Source organism: Mustela putorius, unplaced genomic scaffold (assembly GCF_011764305.1).
Source record: "Mustela putorius furo isolate JIRA1106 unplaced genomic scaffold, ASM1176430v1.1 tig00000585_pilon_pilon_pilon, whole genome shotgun sequence".
NCBI lineage: Eukaryota > Metazoa > Chordata > Mammalia > Carnivora > Mustelidae > Mustela > Mustela putorius.
Genome location: NW_025421424.1, coordinates 538,888 through 563,044, shown reverse-complemented (window position 1 = coordinate 563,044; position 24,157 = coordinate 538,888). Strand labels below are relative to the sequence as shown.

The following is a 24,157-nucleotide window of genomic DNA, read 5'->3' as shown; positions in this document are numbered from 1 at the left end:
TGGGTGGCTCAGCCAGTTAAGTGTCTGGCTCAGGTCATGATCTCAGGGTCCTGGGATGGAGCCCTGGATCAGGCTCTGCACTTGGCAGGGAGTCTGCTTGAGGATTCTCTCTCTCTCTCTTTGCTCCCCACCCTGCTCGCATTCTCTCTCTTTTAAAAAAATAAATAAAACTTTTTCTTTCTTTTTTTAGTTTATATAGGAGGTAAACTCAATAATGACTGATTAGATCATGGTAGGGAAAAGTCAAGTATGGACCTAAGATTCCAGCTTAGATAGACAGGTAGATAATAATCTTAATAACAGATTTGGGGAGGCAAGGAGGAGCATGTGTGGAAATAGCTTTTATTTTGAATATGAGTTCAAAGAGCTTGTGTCCTAAATTCAGGTAGTGATGTCCAGTGTATGTAAATGCAGATGTAAAAGCTGGAAAGGGTGAAAGAAATAGATTTAAGAATGGTGTGTATTATAGAGTTGAAGTCACCATGGTGGGTGAGATTGTGCCAGTGGAAATGGGTAGAGTTTGAGAGAAAGGATCAGTGACAAAATCCGGGTTCCTCAAATGTCTGGAGAAGGGGAGTTAGAATGCCTTCCCCCAGGAGTACAATCTTATTTCTACCATCCAAAAAATAATAATCAAAATTCTGCTTTCATATACTTGTAAAAGAATGGGTCATTTTACAGCTTCTCTGATACATAGATCTCAAGAAAGAGTCAATGTGGGATGCTTGGGTGGCTCAGTTGTTAAGTGTCTGCCTTCAGCTCAGGTCATGATGCCAGGGTCCTGGGATCAAGCCCCATATGGAACCCTGCTCAGCAGGAAGCCTGCTTCTCCCTCTCCCACTCTCCAGCTGGCGTCCCCTCTCTTGCTGTGTCTCTCTCTGTCAAGTAAATAAATAAAATCTTAAAAAATAAAAGAGTCAATGTAGCTCACTAGACAAAAATCTATTTTTAATTGTATAAAATTATACATATAAAATACATAGAAACTACTAAAAAGATAAGTAAATTCTTGTAACAATGAAAATGACAGATCAGGGAATTTTTCTCAAGTTCTTTGGGATCTTAAGGTTGTTATTTGAGAAAAATAATCAATCCAGGAGGTGCAAGAGGAAATTCTTCCCAAAACTCACACCACTTCACGCTTTCCAGAGAAAGGAGCATAGGAAAAATGAGGGTTTAGGATTTCTGGATTATAAATATGAATAAAATCTGAACAGACATACCTATTATTTAATGTAGGAGCCTCTATTCTGACCCTATTAGTGCTCCATGGTGTATAGAGATGGAGCTTGGAAAATTCAAAGAGATCCCTTTCAAACACTAAAACAGTTGCTAGACTCCTTACCACTGATCCCATATGAACTAGTCACCAAGATGATTTCGAAGGCCAAAAAGCTGACTTTCATCTTATCCCTATCTGGTCCAAAAGAGAAAATTGTGGCCTATTTCCTAACTATTTCTAAAAACAAAGTGTATCATCATTAAATGGAAATTCCAATTGCAGAAACATGAAACGTCCCAAGCACATTTTAGAAAGTGCACTGAGCTATATATAATACAATATAAAGGAGATTACAGAAACAAGGGGAAGTGTGTCTTTGAGAAACCTACAAAAAATTCTCCCAGCTGTACTCCCTATCATTTCTCTCCTATTTACCCAGGACAGGGGCAGGGGTGGGGGGGCATCAGGAGAGGGAATCTTAAAAACATACATAGTTGATCATTGAGCCTCTTCTCCCTCCTACAGTCTCCCAAGATTCCAATTAGGAAGTGCCATAATGCTAGGCTCCTTTTCCTGATTGACTCATGCTCTAATAATCAACATGGAAGAAGAAGAAAGAAAAGAGAGAAAACAACTGAATCCATGGACATCTAAGGTAGCACATAGCAGCAACTTCGAGAGAGAGAGAGAGGAACATGGATGGCCCTCACCAAACAGGACAGCTGTTTCCAAAGAGTGAAATGATAGGAGGAGTGGGATTAGGGAAATGTTTTCCCTTCTACCAATTTCAGCAGGCAGGAAGGTCTAATACTGGACTCAGCTAAGCTGGGTGAGGGGGGAGAAGGAGAGAAACAGGAATACTTGAAGATAAGCAGCTTCAACACTGACCCTCTCCGGAGAAAGCTCATCTGGGAAGCTCGAGGACCAGCTTGATATGTTATCTATGCCCCAGAGGTAATTTAGGTGATAAACACCTATGGGTGTGTTTATAAGTCCTCTCCTCTTTCTGGGAAGTTTCTCAGGAATGGTTTTAACAATAAGATACCAGCCTCAAAGTGAAGTGCCACTTGAAGGCAGAAAAGGAATAAGGTGGTGGTGGTGGGGTAGGGGGAGTCTAGGCTAGGAAATATCTAGTTGCTGGAGGAACAACTCTATCAAGTAGGCTCAGCTCAAGATAAACCAAAACCAAAAGCTTCATACTCACACCCTGTCTGGAATCCAAGAGAAAGGAATGAGAGTGAGGGTAGGGCACATAATCCTTATTCAAGCTCCCTGTCATATTATAAGAACACTTTGTCAATCATCTTGTGCTACTGAAATGGCTACACAGAGTTACTGGAAGGGTAAGAGCCAACAAGCTCTGAAGACAGCCTCCTCTTCTTACAAAGTGGAGTGGTGATGTTTCAAATGAAACGACATCCAAAAACCAGAAGAAAAGGTATCTCTCAGCAAATAGGAATCCAAGTGTAGAATTTATACATATACATATACATATATATATATTTAAAGTATAAAATTGAGAAAGTATGTACAGAAATCAACTAAGTCTTAGAAAAGACATTATTAAAAAAAGGGCCGAGAGAGGACGGGGAGTATGTGAGTGGACACCTAACAGCTAGAAGAATGCATATTGCCCAACTGCCCAGCAGCCAGCAGGAGAATATCCTTCTTCTCCTTGTGGAAGCGCAGCTCCTTGCCTGCCAGCCGGGCTTCATCCAGCTCCCGCTCAGTAGAGGCCAGCTCTCTAGACAGTGCCCCTGGCACACTCTGCTCCCGGCTCACCCAGTCCAATGCCATTTGGTGGCGAATATCATCATCCAACGCCCGGTGTGAATAATGAGCCAACACTTCCTGGAAGGGGAAAGGAATATGAAGATCACTGACAATGTCAGGTTCACACCACATTGGCCCAACAGGACCAGGAACTCTTTTTTTTTTTTTTCTTTTTTAAGATTTTATTTATTTATTTGACAGCGAGAGAGATCACAAGTAGCAGCAGGCAGAGAGGGGGAAGCGGGCTCCCTGCTGAGCAGAGAGCCCGATCTGGGGCTCAATTCCAGGATCCTGAGATCATGACCTGAGCTGAAGGCAGAGGCTTAACCCACTGAGCCACCCAGGTGCCCCAGGATTGGAACTCTTAGCCTTGGAGTCCTAACTGAAGTTTGCACTTAAGTCCTCTAAGGAGATTCTTAAGGGAACTTTCTGGTGGAAGAAGCAAGTTCGGCAAAAGAATCACAGCTAAGATCTAAATTAAAAAGATGATAGGAATGAAGAGGGCCCTCTAAGGGAAACTTTCAGTGTTCACAACCTGATAACTATAGGCCTGCTTATTTCTAACAACAGCCCCCTCAAAATAGTTCTTCTGCCATACTCCTTGCACTTACCTATAGAACCTCTTACCTGCCGAGAGCACTGTCTTTCCCTCATGGCCTTAAGGCTGCCATTCCAGTGCAGCAGCTGAAAAACTGTCATTAGTTCCTGGGGGAAGAAGATATGAAGCATAAGGACAGTGATTTTATATGGGGAGTTTGCATTAGAATTACATGGGGAACCTCTTACAAAATGTATTTATGCAAGCATCTCATACCATCTCTGATACGCCCTTTGGGAAAGTTAGGTCTTTATATTTTGAAAAATATTCTAACCTTCTTTCCCTTCCCTTTCAACTGAGTATCAGTGACTTAGGGATTAGTATCTATCCACAGGTTGATCTGTGTCACCAGAGTCAGAGAAGTACGTGGAAAAGTACCTGGAACTCCAACATTGACTTGCCCTTATTGGATTCCAGCATGAATCGGAAGGCACCAATCCCTGTATTTGGGTTGTCAGCTTCCTCCCTGTTGCCCTGTAACAGAGGAAAGGAAAAGATAAATAGATTTTCAGTCAGGATTATCGCCTCAAGCAGCACTGTCCAGGGGAAATATAACACAAGCCCCCAACCTAATTTAAAATTTCCTAGGGGCACCTGGGTGGGGCAGTCAGTTGAATGTCTGACTCTTGGTTTAGGCTTGGGTCGATATCTCAGGGTTGTGGAATCCATCTGCGTAGGGCTCTGCGCTCAGCACAGCATGCTTGGGTTTCTCTCTTCCTCTCCTTCTGCCCCCCCCCCCCCGCCTAGCCCCCTGCGAGCATTTGTAAGTTCTCTCTCTAAATAAATAAATAAATAAATCTTAAAAAAAAAAATTCCCAGTTGCCACATTAAACACGTAAAACTAATTTTAAGAGCATGTTTTATTTAAGCTAATATATTCAAAATACTATCTTAAACTATAATTAGCATAAAACTTTTTTTTAAGATTTTATTTATTATTATTATTTTTTTTGAAAATGGCTACAGAAGTTCTTTTTTTTTTTTAAGATTTTATTTATTTATTTGACAGAGAGATATCACAAGCAGATGGAGAGGCAGGCAGAGAGAGAGAGAGAGAGAGAGAGAGAAGCAGGCTCCCTGCTGAGCAGAGAGCCCGATACAGGACTCGATCCCAGGACCCTGAGATCATGACCTGAGCCAAAGGCAGCGGCTCAACCCACTGAGCCACCCAGGCGCCCTTTATTTATTATTTGACAGACAGAGATCACAAGTACGCAGGGAGGCAGGCAGAGAGGGGGCGGGGGAGCAGGCTCCCCACTGAGCAGAGAGCCCAATGTGGGGCTTGATCCCAGGACCCTGGGATCATGACCTGAGCTGAAGGCACAGGCTTTAACCCACTGAGCCACCCAGGCGCCCCAGCATAAAACTTTTTAATGAAATATTTTACATTCTTTGTCTTATACTAAGATTTCAAAATCTGATGTCTCTTTCATGCTTACAGGACATCTCAATTCACACAAGCCACATATCAAGTGCTAAAAAGCTACATGGTGGCTGATGGCTATTCTGGTCACCACAGACCTAGAGGACTCCAAAGTCAACACACATACTAACTCAGGCGACAGAGGCCAATCTAATTTTTCCTATCTTACAAAGAGGGAACACTGGACAGAGAGAAGAACCCTGACTTAGTAAAAATAACAGAGTGAGCTCAGCATACAGGATTGGACTAGCCTAAAGGGTAACTGGGCAAATGCATTTTCAAGGGAAACAGTAGGAGCTATCAGCATGGTAAATTCTGGATAGCAGTTTGGCCTCTTGGACATTTCCCTCTTGTATCTTATTGGTGACATGACCCTGTAAAGGTACAACTAAGATACATTATCCTGAGCAAAAAACAGTACAGTAAAGAAGTTAAGAACATGGACTGGATCTCCTAGTAGCCGAGAAGCCTTGGTGAAATCGTTCATTTAACTTCTCTGTTCCTCTGTGTCCTCATCTGTAAAACGGGAATAGTCACAGATCCATCTCCTAAGACTGTCTCAAGAATTAAATTAAAAAATTACTGGGGTGCCCAGGTGGCTCAGTCTGTTAAGTGTCTACCTTCAGCTCAGGTTCATGGTCCTAGGGTCCTGGGATCGAGCCCCACATCAGGCTCCCTGCTCAGTGGGGAACCTGCTTTTCCCTCTCCCTCTGCCCCTCTATGTTGCTCGTGCTCTCTCCCTCAAGTAAATAAGTATCTTTTTAAAAATAAAAAATTAAAATTTTTTAAAACTCCAATTATATAAAATGTGGTACATTGTTACATTAGGCTGGGTATCCAGTTACACAATCCAAATACATTCCGATACTGGCTCTGGTTTTGTGCTGTTTGGTGGTGGTTTAACATTATATATTTTTTTAAGATTTTATTTATTTATTTGACAGACAGAGATCACAAGTATGCAGAGAGGCAGACAGAGAGGCAGGGTCGGGGGTGGGGGAGCAGGCTCCCTGCTGAGCAGAGAACCTGATGCAGGGCTAGATCCCAGGACCCTGAGATCATGACCTGAGCCAAAGGCAGAGGCTTAACCCACTGAGCCACTCAGGTACCCCATGGTTTAACATTATTAGAGATAATTCCAAACCTGGGTGTTGTCTGGGATTTCCAAAATAAGGGCATGTCCTGGTTTATTGGTGACCTTTTGTCAACCTGATCTAGGAAAATAAAGCCAGGAGACTACTGGGAACGTAAGTACCCAACTTTCTCTTCCTGCTTCCTGAGAAGTTGCCTGCTCTTTCTAGCTCATTCTACATGATCATTCCTGCCCTACACCTAAGATTCTACTCTTTTTGAGAAACAGGACTAGGTAGAGGTCAGGAGCCAATCAAGTTATATCCAAATCCAAATTCAGTTCATTATGGGGCACTTTTCATGGGGGGTTACAATATATGTACTACATCTAAAATAATTCAATGCACTCAGAAAGTATATCATAGGTGCTAGCTTATTATTTGTTTTCACTCTGCTAGGGTCAACAAGAAGTCAGAACTACATAGGATCAACCCATACTGTTTTGTGGCTCATGAGAAACAACATGCCAACATGTAGTTAACCTTCATGGCAAAGCAAAGATCACAAAATCTGGATTTAAAAATGAAAAGTTAGAGGGAGGGAAGAAAAAGGTAATCTTCACTATTAGCATTTACGGCCCTGATGCAAGTAACCAGTTTCATTTTTCCTATAATATTTAATATGATACCTTATTCAGTACCTCCAGAGTTTTCCATTGTACAGTACATAGAAAGTAATGATCACATCTGTACAACCAACTGGGGTATACAGAAGAGGCTGCTGGCAGAGGAGGCCATCTGCCCTGGGCCTTTCTCAGTCCCTTGAAAGCTGAGGGGCTCAGTATTATGGCACAACAGAAACCTATTCGAAGTACACCAAAGTGGCATGACCCACAAGTTGTGCCACAACTTGACCCACAAGATCTACCTCCTGTCACACTTCTACATCTAACATGGTTATAAAGGAACCCGATTTATTCAATACACATTTAATCACAGAATACTTGATACATGGTAGGAACATTAGAATATTATTGCAAAGGAATTAGAGTTAATTTAAATTCAACCTATTCATTTTACAAATGAAGAAACTCAGACCTACAGAGACTGGGTGATTTGTCAAGACATACAGTCTCCAAGTCAGAACTTTAAAAGAACAAAGGCTGAAAGCAAAGAAATGTGAATATCACCTTTTACCCATGGCTAATACCAAATCAATGTTACTTGGGATATGGCGATTCTACTGGGAAATTAATGAGAAATCTATCAAGTTCTCAATTTTGAGGGGTTAATCAAATAGAAACAATGGCAGGAATAATACTAATTTATACTGCCTAAATGCTTTGTAGTAGACATTGCTGGTGACATCTATTTCCTTCTTCCCTGCTACAGAATCTTAATCTTGTTCCAGTACCTACCCATCTCCCATGCGTCTCTCTCAGGGAAGAATGATTTTATCCTCTAATTCCACTGGGTAAATCCTAACCTTTTTTGCTTGTAATTGGTTTTTTTTTTTTTTTAAGATTTTATTTATTTATTTGACAGAGAGAGATCACAGTAGGAGAGAGGAAGGGAAGAGATCACAGAGAGAGAGGGAAGCAGGCCCCCCCGCTGAGCAGAGAGCCCGATGTGGGACTCGATCCCAGGACCCTGAGATCATGACCTGAGCCGAAGGCAGCGGCTTAACCCACTGAGCCACCCAGGCGCCCCGCTTGTAATTGGTTTTAAGGTGGGAATTCTGGCCATTGGGAAGTAGGAGAGAGGTCTGCTGAAGGGTTTCTGGGCCAGAGGGTTTCTGGGAAAAGACTCCTTACTACTGAAGAGATACTAGAAGTTTCAGAGCACCTGACTGGCTCATTTGGTAGAGCATGTGACTCTTGATTCCAGGGTACTGAGTTTAAGCCCCACATTGGGTTGGGTGTGGAGCCTACTTTTAAAAAATAAAGAGAAAGAAAGAGATGAAAGAAAGAAAAATGGTCTCTTTCCATCTCTAACTGTAGTTATGTCTGTTTTAATGTCTGAAATTCTGTAGCTGTCCTCCACCCTAAGGGAAGCCAGCCCAAGGACAAAGCCAATATCTAGAGGATGGCTGAGCAGAGAGATGGAAAGAATTTAGGCCAGTAGATGATGACATTCACACTCTTTTTTTTTTTTTTTTAAGATTTTATTTATTTATTTGACAGAGAGAGATCACAAGTAGGCAGAGAGGCAGGCAGAGAGAGAGGGGGAAGCAGGCTCCCCACTAAGCAGAGAACCTGATGCAGGGCTAGATCCCAGGACCCTGAGATCATGACCTGAGCTGAAGGCAGAGGCTTTAACCCACTGAGCCACCCAGGTGCTCCGACATTCACACTCTTGATCCATGGAATAAACCAGCCCTGAAATCTTTACTTCTGAACTTCCTATCATGTAAGAGAATAAATTTCCTTTCTTGATTTATTCCCTTAAGTCAGTTTGAAGTGAGATTTTTCTATTACTTGCATCCAAAGGCATCTAAACAAGTAACATATGCTAAGTGCTTGAATATATGCTCTTCTATCCAATAATCCTATGGGATAGGTATAATTGTTACAGATGAGGAAACTGAGATTTAGATTAAGTAACTTACTTGAAGTCACATAACTAGTAGAACCATAATTTCAAAATGATGAACCCTTGCTTTCTATAACCCAAACTAATGTTTCATTGTATAATACATTAGGTGACTTAATAAATGTACTGTGATAAATGCAAAGTGATAAATGTACTTTCCTAATTTTAATTGAATTTGATTAATATAAAAATTGTTTTTATTCCCTGTAGATACTGCTGACTGGGGCAAAGAGAAATGGGAGAAAATTATATGGGTCCTGCGTAACAGAGGGAAGCTAATTTATGATTTAAAGTGTTCAACAGAGGTGCCTGGGTGTTTAGTCGTTAAGCGTCTGTCTTCGGCTCAGGTCATAATTCTGGGGTCCTGGGTCCTGGGATTGAGCCCCACAACGGGCTCCAGGCTCCCTGCTCCGTAGGGAGCCTGCTTCTCCCTCTCCCACTCCCCCTGCTCGTGTTCCTGCTCTCATTGTCCCTCTCTCTCTGTCAAATAAATAAACAAATCTTTTTAAAAAAATAAAATAAAGTGTTCAACACTAATAAATACATGAACAGATAATCAAAGTGGTTTAGTACATGTAATTACATCTTAAATTCAAAGAGAACAGAAACAGAGAACTTCATCACCCTATCAGTGAACTTGTGGAAAGGAAGAAAGAAGGCAGCATTCATTTCTAAGATGTACTCCTGAGCTAGAAAATTCTAAGTCCAAATGGGCTCCAGTCTTGGCTCTATCACTTCCTAGCTACATCCCTTCGGGCAAAATTGCACTTCCATATTTTTAGTTTCCTCATCTGTAAAATAGGGGTAAAAACAGTTCCTATACCTCAGCTGTTATTGTGATGATCAAATGAGATAAAATACATATAAATCCCCTGGAATCGTCCCTGGCACAAAGTAAATACTCAATTAGGATTAGCTATGGTTATCATTATCATCATCACTTGAAAGAATACACATCCTTTTTGAGGAGAGTAAATAAATTATCCACCCCATGCCTAGAAAGGATAAAAGGAAATATGACACTATATTATAAAGTGTTCTTTATTAATAAATGAACTAAGGGAGACAAGTGGCACTAAGAACCGTCATATAAAAAAAAAGAATAACAACAACAACAACAAAAAAACCCAGGGGTGCCTGGGTGGCTCAGTCAGTTAAGCTACCAACTCTAGACCTCAGCTCAAGTTTGTATCTCAGAGTCAAGAGTTCAAGCCTGCACTGGGCTCCATGCCAGGCATAAAGCCTTCATAAACAAACAAACAAACAAACAAAACAAACATTGGAGGAAGACAGGAGTAATTTTTTTTTTACGATTTAATTTATTTATTTGACAGAGAGAGAGATCACAAGTAGGCAGAGAGGCAGGCAGGGCGGGGGGCACGGGGATCAGGCTCCCTACTGAGCAGAGAGCCCAATTCCGGCTCGATCCCAGGACTCTGAGATCATGACCTGAGCTGAAGGCAGAGGCTTAACCCACTGAACCACCCAGGCACCCCAGGGAGTAAGTTCTTACATCAAAGTTGGGAAAAGTAGAATTCAAGCTCAGTTTTTATTTTGGATTATCTCTAAAATTCCATAGATCTTGAATTAAAGGTTTCCAGATACCAAAGAGACACAATGAAAGCAGAAAAATAGCAACAAAAACATAAACATACATACAGAATCAGTGATTGAGACATAGGGAACATATAATATACAAGAGTGATAGAGAATAAACAGAAGGAGGTACAGACAGGAAAGAAAAGAATTGCTGCTCTGTTTCCCAGTGATTTACAAGACTTCCCAACCAGCCAGTTTTCCCAACCCCCGCTCTTCTTCCTTTCAATTCCCAGTAACTTACATTGAAAGATGCCAGAGCCTCAGAGACACTCTTCTCAATGAACTCATCAGTGATTCTTCGGGAAGGATGTTCATTAAACACAGAGTTCATCAGTGCAATCTTTGCAGCACTCCGCCGGGCCTCAGCTTTTGTAGGGCAAAACTAGGCAGAGCAGAGAAAGAGAAAACACGTCCATGCGTATATCTAAGAGAGCAGAAGGAATGGTGGGAGGGGAAACACTGGGAAAGAAGAGTCTGGGACAGTCTTTGGATAAATCAGTTCATTCAGCACACCCTCCAAAGTTTGTAACGTAAAATGGTTGAGGCATTTGGAAACATAATTTTGATTCAACATCCTGAAGTCATTAAGGAACTGGAGATGGCCATAGCTCATACCAAATTGAATGCAGAATGAGGAAGGCTGCTGAAGTCAGCACATAATCACTGGATATAAAAGATATCCCCGTTTAAACTGTCAACAGAATTCATTACTCAAAAGCCAGATTCTGCCCAGCCCATTCAAAATCTCTATCTTGTTCTCCTGTTCTGTGCATAGGCAAGATTTGTCTTCATGCCTCTGGATACCCTAAGAGTAGAACAAATCTGTGTCTAGGTTGCTTCTGCAGAGAAGACCTCTAGTCTCTACCAGAAGCACCCATCTGGGGTTCTTGGACTTTGCTTTTAGCTTCAAGCAGGCGTTTCCCCCAGTAATGTCGTCAATCAATGAGCTATCCCTGAATAGAGTCCAAGATCTGAAGAAGGAATTTATAGTCTTTTTCCCCCCCAGTGGAAATAAAGAGGAGAGGGGTGACAAGGGGAAGGAAAGCTGACCTGAACAAACCAAGAAAAAATTAAAAGTTAATTAACGTTTTTTATGTTATATTCAACATGGGTATCATAGAACAAGTCTGATTTTCAGAAGTTTTAAATCACTCAACCTTAAATCCCCAGGCACTATAATATTCCTTTATAATTCATCATCACTGGCAGCCTCAAAGGCCTCTGTGGCCTCTGTCATTTATGATTAGGGTTAGAGGAAAGGAAGGAAGTAATGTTACAGTTTTTAAAAGTCGATCAGCATATGTTCACTGATTAACTACCCTCAGTATCAATAACTCCCGATTTCTTTGAGCTGACAGGTCTCTCAGAATATGGTAGTTGGTGCATTAACCTTAAGTCATCTTCTTCAATTTCTCTGTTCACTAGCCTGTCTCTACTCACTAGCCTGCTGTTCATTCTACAGTGTAGTGCTATTCCTGAAAAGTCATCCATAAAGAAAACCACCAGGAGAAATTTCACCTGCCAAAATGGACATAAGAGATATAAGCTAAAAGAAGCCAAGATAGATAATTCTATTCTTTGGGGGTGGGGAACAGAAATCAAATTACTATGATGGTCCAGTTATGGACATCACCATAAAATTATCAAATCCTTATTCAGTAATAAGATGACCTGAGAGAAGGAAGATCTTATTTTCTAGAAGAGAAAGTATAAACATTAGTCATCATGAGCATATATTTATTTCTCTGAAATGGCTGGGTCTCTGAGGGAAAAAATTTAGTCACTGTGTTTGAAATGAAGTCTCCTTAGGACTTTTCTGTTTGAGGCAGGAGCTGAACCACAATGGCCCTCATTCATGCTATGGATTTATTAAGTGCCTACTCTTTGCTGGGCTGGTGCTGAGTTGGTAGTAAGGATTTAAACTTGAACAAGAGGCGCCTGGGTGGCTCAGTGGGTTAAGCCGCTGCCTTCGGCTCAGGTCATGATCTCAGGGTCCTGGGATCAAGTCCCGTGTCGAGCTCTCTGCTCGGCTCTCTGCTCGGCAGGGAGTCTACTTTCCTCTGCCTGCCTCTCTGTCTACTTGTGATCTCGTTCTGTCAAATAAATAAATGAAATCTTTAAGAAAAAAAAAAAGTTTAAAAAAAATAAAAAAATAAACTTGAATAAGAAAGAAGACAGATACTATCTCTGCCTCCACCAAGCATAATCCACTAGATGAGATAATCAATTATGATATGTTGTGATAAGTGACATGATAAGGGAAGTTCAAGGGGCTTTGGAAGCACACAGCAGGGGTTATAACTTTGACAAAAGGTTATACAAACCATAAAACACAACAAAATGTCTATCAGATATCTCCTCTAAATTCCTATTCAGACTCCAAGTTGACATTTCAGCAGGCTACCTTCCTATGGGTGATGTCAAAGAATCCATCTTTGATGACAATATTCATACTAGTTAAATTTCTTTTCCTTTCTTTTGTTATTATGTTCAGTTAGCCAGCACACAGTACATCATTAGTTATTCAGTGTTCAATGATTCAAAAATGTGGAATACTTTACGAATTTGCATGTTATCCTTGTACAAGGGCCATGCTAATCTGCTCTGTATCGTTCCAGTTGTAGTATATGTGCTGCCAAAGTAAGCCCTCTTCTTTTTTTTAAATAAAAACAATCCCTTTAAAAAAAAAAAAAAAAAAAAAAAAAACAATCCCACAGTATTTATTGTGTTCTGGTAATAACTTAAAGGTAATCAAAACAATACAAACAAATGTTTTAGAACTATACTCCTAACAAAGGACCTCTATAAAAACAATCTACGTGGTCTTCTAAAAAAATTTCTCACTTCACTGATCGTTTCTAGTTTGGAGACACCTTGGAGCAGGGTAATATTATCTCCTTTTAACATGTTCTGACCCAGTTGTTTTCTTGACTAGTTGTTCTAGAACGAATCTCTTTGGCGTCCTCTAATACAAGGTTCGTGTACTCATCAAAACCAATGATACAGCCCTCAATCCACATGTTCGCTTGCTTATGAAGCCATACCTGAACTCGAGATCTATTTTGCAAGTATCTGGAGATAAGGATGATGGACTGCACCAACACCTTCTGCAACTTCTTGGCCCTGGCCACAGTACGTCATGGTGGAAGCCAACAAAGACTGCTAGTCAAATTTCTTATTACCCTATAAAAGCAACCACTGTTCACCATCCTATATCACAGTTCTTTCACAGAACTGTAGAGTGCTAGCACTAGAAAGATTGTAGAAATAATCTAACTTATCTCCTTCTTGTTATAGATGGACAAACTGAGGCCCAGAGAATTTACCTGACTTGCCCTCTCTGGCAGTGAGGAAAATAAGAATTCGGATCTTCTCTTAGATGAGTACTATCTCCACCATACATAGTGCCTCCCCTTTGACCTCTTAAAGAACTGAAACATTGCTTTCTTTTAGTAATTGCCTATGAAGAAACCCTGTGGGCAAGGAATACTATTCTGTGTTCTCAAATCGAGATGGCAGGAAGATGGATGGCCAGATTAGAACATGGGCTAGGTGCTGGTAGTCTGATACACAGAGAAAGGGCCTGTTCATAAGGGATCCAATTCAAAGTGGATGTGGTTTTTTGTAGGCTGAAAGAGAAGCTACTGAGGTTCTTTTGTGGTTAAATGAACCTCAGAGGCTTACCAGAATGATGTGCCCAGAACTGGTTCAGGTGCTCAAATATGTGATTTCAGACACCAAAAAATGGCCAAAGTGATGGAGAAAACCACTACTAGCAGCCAAGCATTTATCTTTGCTACTGCCTGCTTGCAACTCTTACCTGGAAACTCCCAAAGCAGCTTCCCCCAGGTAGAGTGACATAGCAGACGTAAGGAGGGCTGTTGGAGGGAACCATCTCATAAACCACAAGAGCGCCATTCTTCAGGTCTGCCCCACGGGACTGCTTCATCTGCCAGAATTCCTGAAGTGCCTCCACCACATTCACTACAAAAAGAGAAGCAGTTAAGTTCAGCAATGAGTGGTTCTATGTTTCAAGACAGTATCTGCCAGCTGTATGTATATCAAGAGTCTAACCTGCCTTAGCTCCTTATCATCACTTAAAAACATTTAAATTAATAAACCTAGACTCTGATTAAGGTATTTGCATAGTAAGACCAGTATATGCCTGGCCTCCCTCCCCACCTCTCTGGTTCACATTTTGATTAGCCCTAAGCACCAAAGCAGAATAACTAAAATATTGGAGGCAGAGTTTCCAGGTCAGCAGACCATTATCCCTGCCTAATGAAGTGCCATTAGATCATTCCACAGTTGGTCAGGGGGCCTAGAATAATAATCACCAGCACAATGAGAAAGAATTGCATTTACTGAACTCTTCCTGTGTGTTGTGCCCCCATTTTATAGATGAGTGAAATGAGACACAGGCAAGTTAAATAACTTGCCCAAGGATGTAACAGCTAGAGGTGCCTGGGTGGCTCAGTCAGTTAAGTGGTTGCCTTCAGCTTGGGTCATGATTCTAGGGTTCTGGGATCCAGCCCCCCAACTACATTGGCGGGCAGGGGAGGAATCCCTGCTCAGCAGGGAGCCTGCTTTTCCCTCTGCCTCTGCCTCTGCCCCTTCCCCCAACTCAGTCTCTCTCTCTTTCTCTCATTCTCAAACAATTAAATAATATTTTTTGAAAAAAAGGATGTAACAGCTAGAAAGTAGCAGAGTATGAATTCAAATCCAGACTATCTTGGTTCCAGAGTCAATGTTCCTAACCTTTGTGCAATACTGACACTCAAAGAAATGTGGCCCTTTTAGCCATCACAGGTCTATGCTTCTGGTGAGGAAACCCATAGCCAGATTCCTTTTCCATCCTGGAATGTTATACATTATGTGTAGATATATACTATACTGTGTGTGTGTGTGTGTGAGAGAGAGAGAGAGAAAGAGAGAGAGAGAGAGATCGAGCGCAAGAGCAAGAATGTCTCTTCTGAGGATTTCCCTAGGTAAAAGTGATTTTTGGAGGAACACTCCTTCACAGGTCTCTTATGCTCCTTTCCATCTTGCTGGGTATGCCAAGATTTTAAAGATTTGGTAGCTCTTCCCTTGGGCCATTTCTCAGGACTGTGTTTGCAGCAAGAAACCTGAAGGATGAGGTAACGTCTTCCTCTGGGACAAAGAACAAGCCTGCTTACTCCCTGCTAAGTAATGGCAGGTTCCCCAGGCTCAGTGTTTGTTCTTCTTCTGTAATGCAACACGTGGCCTACAGGAGCATGCATCTGAACCCTTCGCATCAGATGTGGGAGGCAAGGGGAGCTGATGCAAACAAATCTGATGTTTATGCTACCTGCTGTACTGTGAGTAATTAAGTCCTCTGTCTCTGACCCGGAAGTCTCTTGACTTCTGCCACCATCTGTCAAACAGTAATGGGCTAACGTATGAGGGTAAAATCAATCTCAAAACTCAAAACCAGACTCAAAATACTGTATTCCAGAACAGCCCCTCCTTCCCCAATACTTGGGCTCAATAATCGCACAATTATGTACTGAGTACCTACTCTGTGCTAGACTACGTGCCGGATGCTAGGCGACAATAGTGAGCAAAACCATATCCTGTTCTGTCTCCTTATGCAGTTTACAGTCTAGAGAGGGAGAGAGATTAACCAGAGACCCTCAAGCAAATGAAAAACTGCAACCTTGATAAGCACTATAAGGGAGTTTGGTAGATGATGGGAAATGTCATGGGGGCATCTGACCTCGTTGAGAAGATCAAAGCAAGCTACACTGACAAAGTGATATTGAAGTACAGATATGAGTATGAATTCACTAGGCAAAAAGGTGAGAGAATAGAGCTCTGAACAGAAGGAACAACATACCCAAAGGCTCTGTAGCAGCAGAGAAGATGGCAAATAAAGGGACAAGTGTGGCTCAAAAAGAGAGAGTGAGGGCAAGTGTAATGCAAGTGAGACTGCAGAAGTTAGCAGGAACCAGACCAAAGTGAACCTCGCAGGCCTCATCAGAGCACTGGCTTTCTCTTAAGAGCAGCGGGAAGCCATTGAAGGGTTTAGGGTGAAATCAGTTTTCCTTTGGAAAGGATCACTTTGACTGCAGGGTTCCAAACGTTTCAAGTGGCTTTAACAAGAGCCTCATAATAATAAATGATCACGTGCATTCTCCCATATCCCCCAACATGGCCGCTCTCTGCTCTTAGTTACAAGGACTTATTCATTAGTTTAGGTCTGCCAAGGAGAAGACACCAAGATGGGACAGACAAGCAAGAGATTTATTGTGGAGGAAGCAGGAGACAGGAGAGGCTTCAGACAATGTTGAAGGTCTGACACCTGTAGAAGGGGATGTGGGAAGGAATGAGGTCTGGATGTGAGAATCTCAGTTGGCAGCTCAGTTCCAAAAAAGGTTTGGCCAGGCCAGTGGGAAGCCCACAAGCCAAAGGAAATCCACATATCACCAGGATGTGCGTGAGTTAATGTCCCTGCTAGGCCACGTCACTGACTGGGGGGAGGGGGCAGCCACAGGATGTGTGGCCTCAGTGCACACGAGGTGATGGACACAGAGAGGACAGCAGCTTAAGGCTGTCAGTTATGCCCCTGCAGCAGGAGATATGACCAGCACATTTTCATAGCTGCCACACACACATTAGGCAGAAATGTGAGCACATAATATGTACCTAGCTCTATTCTGAGCATTCGAGATGCAGAGATGAATAATACACTTTGCCGGCCAAGGAGGCATCCGAAATCTTGTTGCCAGCAACAACCGTTAGCTCACCTGCTCTGCAACTGAAGCAAGCACTCCCTGCATCAGCGGTGTGAAAGGCGCACAAGCTCTTTCCTAACACCCTGTATCTGACTTCTTACAGTGTTCCTTCTTCCATTAAAAGGCAGCATGAAAAGGAAACTCTGTCTTTCCCACCCTTAGTTTTTTGGCAGGGGCTCTTCAAAGGTCACTGGGCCCAGAAAGCTTAGCCATCTTTTTGTTCTTTCCACTGAGATCTTTTCAGCCCCAGTTCCCTCTTTGAGACAATTTAGCACAATGCACTGGGTGACAGCTTTCCTGACATGCACATAACAGGGAGAATATTGAAATAAAGGGAAAGGGGAGGAAACCACTGCAACTGGGAAGGTCCTATTAAAAAGCCTATGTCCAGTCTATAGCCAGTTAAATTTCTCTTGGCTCACAGCACAGGACTATTTTTTAATGATTACTCAAAGCCAAAGGAAATGGGGAGACTTGTTTCAGAAATGGATGAAATGGGAAATTGGGCAGAATGATCAGGAGAAGAGCAATTAATTGTGATCCTCATTTGAAACTGCTCACAGACTCATTGATCTTTAGAGCTGACAGGGATTTCAGAGATCATCTAGTCCAACTCAGGCTACAAAAGGGGAAGTGACCTGCTTGAGGTCACCTGCTGTGGCAGAGATAGGGACTGAATTCAGACATCCTGATGCCAGGGTTCTTTCCAATTTGGGATTCTTAACCCAGGGTCCAAGATCAGGTCCATGACTGAACTTCATGGGAGTTCACAAGCCCCCTAAAACCCACAATGAAATCATGTATGTATGTGTCCTTTCACAGTTCTGGAGGCCAGAAGTCTGGAAGTAACGATGGGCCAAAATCAAGGGGTCAGCAGGTCTGTGTCTGTAGTACAGACACATCTGACAACTACAATTGCTTTTTAGAAGTAACTGGAGATGCTGGGCTAAAAGAGAATGTGCTCCTGATGGCCTAGTGCATAGATTCATTTGAAGGGAGGGATGGCAAGATGACTGTGACTTATGACAAGGACTATGGGAAGCTGAAAAATGCCCCCTGTTAAGATGTCCATGCCCTAATCCTTAAAACTGTGAATGTTACCTTAGGTGGCAATAACTTTGCAGATGCGATTAAGGATCTTGAGATGGGGCATCCAGAACTGTGAAAGAATAAATTTCTGTTGTGGTAAACAGCACCCCCAAATTTGCAATAATTTGTTACAGCAGCTACAGGAAACTAATACAGGGTCTAATCCAACATCCCCCAAAATGGAAATATTCAGACTACCAATTTAGCTCCACAATCACTTGTACACAAAGAAGTTGTCTGTGATTCCAATGAAAAGGAACAATAACTTAAACAGAAAATGCCACACAAGATCCATTTGTTCAACCTAGGGAAGCAGCTGGGCAGAACTTCCAATGATGTAGCCATACTGTGATATAAAGGGAGAACAATAATTCTGAAATGATGCGTTTGAAGAGGGCAATGCAGAAGTTACAGAGCAAGGAAAGTGACTGCCAGTTGTCAAACATTAGATGGGGACTACATGCCACGTGCAAAAAGGGGCAAAGGAAATGTGAATGCTACCAATACCTCTCACCTACAGTTTTCAAAGGGTTTCCAAAAGCATAATAATAATAGCAACCACTCACTGAGTACCAACTATGTGCTCATTATCTCATTTAATCCACACAAAACTAAACTATCAAGGTAAGTATTATAATACCCATTTTGCAAAAAGTGAACAAGAAGGCACCTGGCAGACTCATTCAGCAGGACATGCAACTCTTGATTTCGGAATTTTGAGTTTGAGCCCGATGTTGGGTGTAGAGATTACTTGACAATAAAATCTTAAACAACAAAAAACAAACAAAGAAAAAAAAGTGAACAAGTTAAGGAACAGGCCATGGCGGCAGAACCAGGATTTTAGAATCAATGTTTGCTTCAAAGCTGACCCTATGTCAACTGCCCTATCTTGCTTTACTGCACCATTAACCCTCACACATACTTGTGGACTGTGAGTTCCATGAAGATAGGGACGGAGTACCTGTCTTGTTCACCACTGCATCTGGTGATCAATAAGTACTTGTTGAATGAATGAAGTAAATGAGGCCTAGAGAGATTAAGCGATTTATCCGCAATCACACAGCCATTGTTTCACGGGGTGAGGTACTATGATTTCAAACCCTATGCACTACAAGCTAATTAAGATCCTACAGCATACTGGGGCGCCTGGGTGGCTCAGTGAGTTAAAGCCCCTGCCTTCGGCTCAGGGTCCTGGGATGGAGCCCCGCATGGAGCCCAGTATGGAGCCGCGCATTGAGCCGCGCATCGAGCCCCGCGTGGAGCCCCGCATCAGGCTCTCTGCTCAGTGGGGAGCCTGCTTCCCTTCCTCTCTCTGCCTACTTGTGATCTCTGCCTGTCAAGTAAATAAATAAAATCTTAAAAAAAAAAAAAAAAAAAAGATCCGGGCGCCTGGGTGGCTCAATGGGGTAAAGCCTCTGCCTTCGGCTCAGGTCACGATCCCAGTGTCCTGGGATAGAGCCCTGCATCAGGCTCTCGGCTCAGCAGGGAGCGTGCTTCCCTCTATCTCTCTCTCTGCCTGCCTCTCTGCCTGTCAAATAAATAAATCAAATCTTAAAAAAAAAAACAAAAAACAAAAAACAACCTTACAGTGTACTGAGCTAGATATGTGACTTGGTGGAGACTATGGTGCGTGTTTTGAGGGGGAGATATAGGAGAAACAAATGAAATAATAGAATAGTTTCATTTTTGTGTTTTTAAAATGAATGCTGAGGTCCTATACGGATGCAGGTAAATCTAAAGGCAGAAAAGGTAAATTTGAAGCAGTCAGAAAGAAGGTGAGGATGTGAATTGCAGATGATACAGTAAAGCACTGCTGGATCAGATAAAGGTCTGGGCAAGATCAAAGTAAATTATACTCAGGGGAACAGTGCCAGCCCCCAAATACCAGACCATCAGTCACAAGGGTACATGGGTACATGCCAATGGCAGTTTTGCCTATTAATCGAAGCAGAATAAGCAATTCCATGTGGTGAAGGACTTCTGAGCCAAATCGGCAGAGATTCTACTTGTCTGAAGCGGAATTATCTGCCAAACTCTCCCAAAGTACTGGCGGGACACCCAGACTGGAAATGAGAAACTCAGAAAAAATGGGGAGTGCGGTGGGAGGTAGGGAGGTTGGAGGAAGGCTTCGCCTCAGAGTCTGAAGCCTGACTGATTGCTCTTTGTCAGTAAAATCCCCTTGCTCCTTCATCCTGTCTAAGGAAATGAAAAACGTTTTACAGGACACTCAGTTTAGATGCCAAACCAGAGGCTCGCTAGGTAACACAGACATGAAAAATGGTTCATTCCTCTACAATTCTAATAAATGCCTGTAAGTTTCTAAGAGGAATGGTTTGTGAGGATGACTGCTCCTATGCCCAGAGGAAAAGACCTTCCCTTGGTCTCAACTTAAAAAGACTGGAAGCAGCAGGACCATAGCTGATGACAGTTCCATCATGAAGCCCTGTTAAATCTAGGAATTTAACTAGACAAATAATGATATTTCTTCATGATGAATTTCAGAATCATATGCATTTGCATTCCAAGCACCTAGCAGAGTGCCAGCCCCATGGTAGCAGTTCAAAATGTTGAGGAACAAAAGGAAAATAATGGGAAATGTATTATTGGGCACATCTAACAAATGGAGCTAAAAAAATATGTTTTCATAGGAATCTTTGAGTTTACACTGTTTGAATTGAAGAATGGGATAAAATGAGACCTGTTCTTTCCAAGAAAATGAACCAACAAATCTGAGGCAATTCTTATCATTTATAGAAGGTACCCATTACATGTCAGCTGTAATATCTCATTTAATTCTCCTTGTAACACTTGAGGAAACTGAAGTGTGCTGAAGTTGTCACTTCCCCAAAAACATAGCTGGCAAGTGACAGAGATTTAATCTGGGATTTAATCCACATTTGTCTGACTCCAAAACCCGCATATGCTCTTTTTGCTAGTTTCATAGGAGGGGGAAAAAAAGTCACTGCTGTCCATTGAGAAGGCCTTACAACCTTTCTCTGTATTATTGTCTTACTAGAAAGTTAGAGATATAGTCACTTTCAGCTCAGGCAGGACTTAAGAAGCAGAAAGAAGTGATGTCTCAGAAATGCCAGACCTACATTTTGAATCCCACACCCCTCACTATATTGTGTTCCTTGTTACACTATAAATCTGGAGCTCAAATGCAGGAAAATCTGCACTGATTAAACATAAACAACAAAGAAAACCCTCACATTCCCCTTCTCAGAAACCCTAGAAATTAGGCATATGTAAAATGAAGGTTTCTAATGGAAATAGGGTTTCTGCCTGGCTCATTTCCACAGAATTTAACATTGAGAGAGCCAAGGCCTGGGATTTATCCTCAGTTCCTGGGCAAGGGCCAGGAAAACAGAGCCAGACAGACAGAGAGGCCAAAGTTGTGAGGCTCCATACTAAAAAAGACACCAAAGTGAGATACTAAGTCATAGGAAGCTGGTGTGGGCTCAGTAGTATGGTTCCAGATTCAAAAACACAATTATAAGTGACTTGTGAAGGCATCACCTAACTCCCCAGCAAATCCGAAGTTGCACTGGAAATTTCAGAGTCAGGATAAGTAAGAAAATAATTCAAAAGTCAAGATTAAGGAGGCTGATGGGCACCTGACTGGCTCAGTTTGTGGAGCATCTGACTCTTGGTCCCAGGGTTGTAAATCTGAGTCCCATATTAGGAGCAGAGATCACTTAAGAAAATAAAAATCTTAAAAAAAAAAAAAAGATTAAGGTGTAATAAGTCAATAGGGGAGCCCAGGAATTGCCAAGATCACAAAAGAAAGATTGGGAGAGTATGGATGATAAATGTCTTAAAGCTGACATAAAGGATAGGGTCCTACACAATGGGGACTGGTCCTCAAAGGCAAAGGGATGTTAAGCTACAGGAAGAATTCCATTTCTGAAGGAGAAAAGGGTGGGAAGAAAAGATGGCTGTATTTGTAAAAAGGGGTCCCTGGAGAATATAGTAGCAATATAGTATTAACTCAATAAAGGGGAGTGGGTGAGACGTGTGTATGAGCCTGTGCCTGTGCCTGTGTGTGTGTGTGTGTGTGTGTGCGCGCGCACGCGCATGTGCCTGTGTGTGTGTGTGTGTGTGTGTGTAGCCCAGAAGGAAACTCCCCAAAAGGAAATGCATGTGAGGGCTCTGCGCCAGAAAAAGCGATCCAGAGGACTATGGGAGCAAGGCTCCTTTACAGACGGTGTCCCGCAGGAGGCCAGACTCGCAGACTCACCTCGGCCATAGCCCTGCGTATGCTTGGCGAAGCTCCTCACCACGGCCTCCACAGCCTCCCGCAGCACCGCGGGGCTGCCGGCGGCGCCTGGGGGCAGCGGCAGCCCAGGGGCCCCGGCTAGGAGCAGGGGCGGCGGGGGCGGTGCAGGGGGCGGCGGTGCGGGCGGGGGCCCTGCTGGGGGTGTGGCGGTGGCAGCCGCGGCCCCAGTCACTCCGGGCCGAAGCGCTCGCAGAGTACCCCTCCCGCTGGTGCCCACTCCAGGCTGCAGCCGCTGTGCTCGCATCGTCTCCATCCCGGCCGCCAGTGGAGTAGCGGCCCGGAGCCTGCCAGCCTGGCGAGCTAACGGTCCCAGCCACCCCCTCCAGCGAGCGCCCAGGGACTGAGGCGGTGCTGGGGCCCAGCCGTCAGTCAAGAGGGGGCGGGGACGAGCCCGGTTCTATGCCAATCACCAGAGACTGGGCGGGAACTGGAGGGCTCCAGCTCTACCATAGGCAAATCATTGAGGAGGGCGGAGGTTCTGGGCAACCAATTGCAAAGAGAAAAAGCTTTATAAGGGAGAAGGTTATGTTGGGCGCTTTTTCGCAGTCCTGTGGGGAGTACTGGAAAGCAAGCCAGACCCCTGGAACGAAGCTTGCAGAGGGGCGGGCGGGGGCGGAGGGAGCGGTTACTAAAGGCCGGGGAAGGACTGGATGTCAGGCTGAGGAGAATTGTAGACAGAGTAAGAGGATTTTTAGGGATTATTTGTCTGACGACTTCATTTCATGGATGGAGATGAGGAAATAGATAAGTTACGGGATTTGTCCAAGATCACATGCAATGGGCGGTGGAGCTAAAACAAGGAAAGAATACATTTAATGACCATATGCTTACTATATGTCGGGCACTGCGCAGTATACTTTAGTGCATTGTCTTATTTAATAATCACAACGACTAGATTTTATTATTTTACAGATAAGGAAATGGACACTAAGAGAGGCTAGATAAATTGCTCAAAATTAAAGCTAGGAGATGGCAAAGAGGGGTTCAGACATAGGTCTTTTGATTCCCAATATTTTGATCTTTTCCTTATATCACACATCGTTAGGTAATTTTCTGATTTCACCTATTCTGATTGGGGGAAACCAAGAGAGAGAGTGGAATGGGCTGTTCCCTTACCTCCCATTAGAGTGAGGAATAATAAGAATATATGCAGAAAGAAAACTGAGAAGTCTAGGGGGCAGATTAAGACAGTTACCCTGTTCATAACTTGTTAGGCTGGGTTTTTCAGATTACTCTTATACACACATACACACACAGATACATACTACACATCCTTTGTCAGTTAACCATCATGCCATTCTTACCTAGGTGAGGTTATACTACTTTTCTCTCTCTTTCCTCCCTCTGCAGTGGCTCAGGATGGGGAAAGAAAAGTCAGAAGTAGAAAAAAAAAATGGGGGCACCTGGCTGGCTCAGTCAGAAAAGCATGCTACTCGTGATCTCAGGGTTGTTAGTTCGAGCCCCACTTTGTGTGTAGAGCTTGCATAACTAAAAGCTTTTTTAAAAAAGAAGTAGAGGGGGCCTGGGTGGCTCAGTGGGCTAAAGCCTCTGCCTTCAGCTCAGGTCATGATCCCAGAGTCCTGGGATCGAGCCCCTCATCGCATGGAGTCCCGCATGGGGCTCTCTGCTCAGCGGGGAGCCTGCTCCCTCCCACCCCACCCCCCCACCCGCCTGCCTTTCTGCCTACTTGTGATCTCGTTTGCCAAATGGAAAAAAAAAAAAAAAAGAAGAAGAAGAAGAAGTAGAAAAAAATGGAT

General features: G+C 43.0%; 1 protein-coding gene, 1 non-coding gene and 1 pseudogene across 3 annotated transcripts; all 3 read right to left on the bottom strand.

Moving 5' to 3' along the window:
* Positions 1–927: 927 nt before the first annotated feature.
* On the bottom strand, positions 928–22,772 carry LIX1L (limb and CNS expressed 1 like). Of its 2 annotated transcripts, none has more exons than XM_045081812.1 (6): positions 22,362–22,771; positions 14,098–14,261; positions 10,519–10,659; positions 3,972–4,067; positions 3,623–3,700; positions 928–3,073 (listed from the first exon to the last, which is right to left on the bottom strand). In XM_045081812.1, exons 1-6 carry the CDS (start codon positions 22,651–22,653, stop codon positions 2,831–2,833), a joined length of 1,014 nt encoding a protein of 337 aa, XP_044937747.1. In that variant the 5' UTR covers positions 22,654–22,771; the 3' UTR covers positions 928–2,830. The 2 variants fall into 2 exon arrangements, with proteins under 2 accessions (XP_044937747.1, XP_044937748.1); XM_045081813.1 differs by having other exon boundaries at positions 2,892–3,073; positions 3,607–3,700; positions 22,362–22,772.
* On the bottom strand, positions 12,819–12,925 carry LOC123392565. The gene has a single exon (XR_006607310.1). It is a non-coding gene; the product is annotated as a U6 spliceosomal RNA (small nuclear RNA).
* On the bottom strand, positions 13,009–13,418 carry LOC106004408 (annotated as a pseudogene).
* Positions 22,773–24,157: the final 1,385 nt, after the last annotated feature.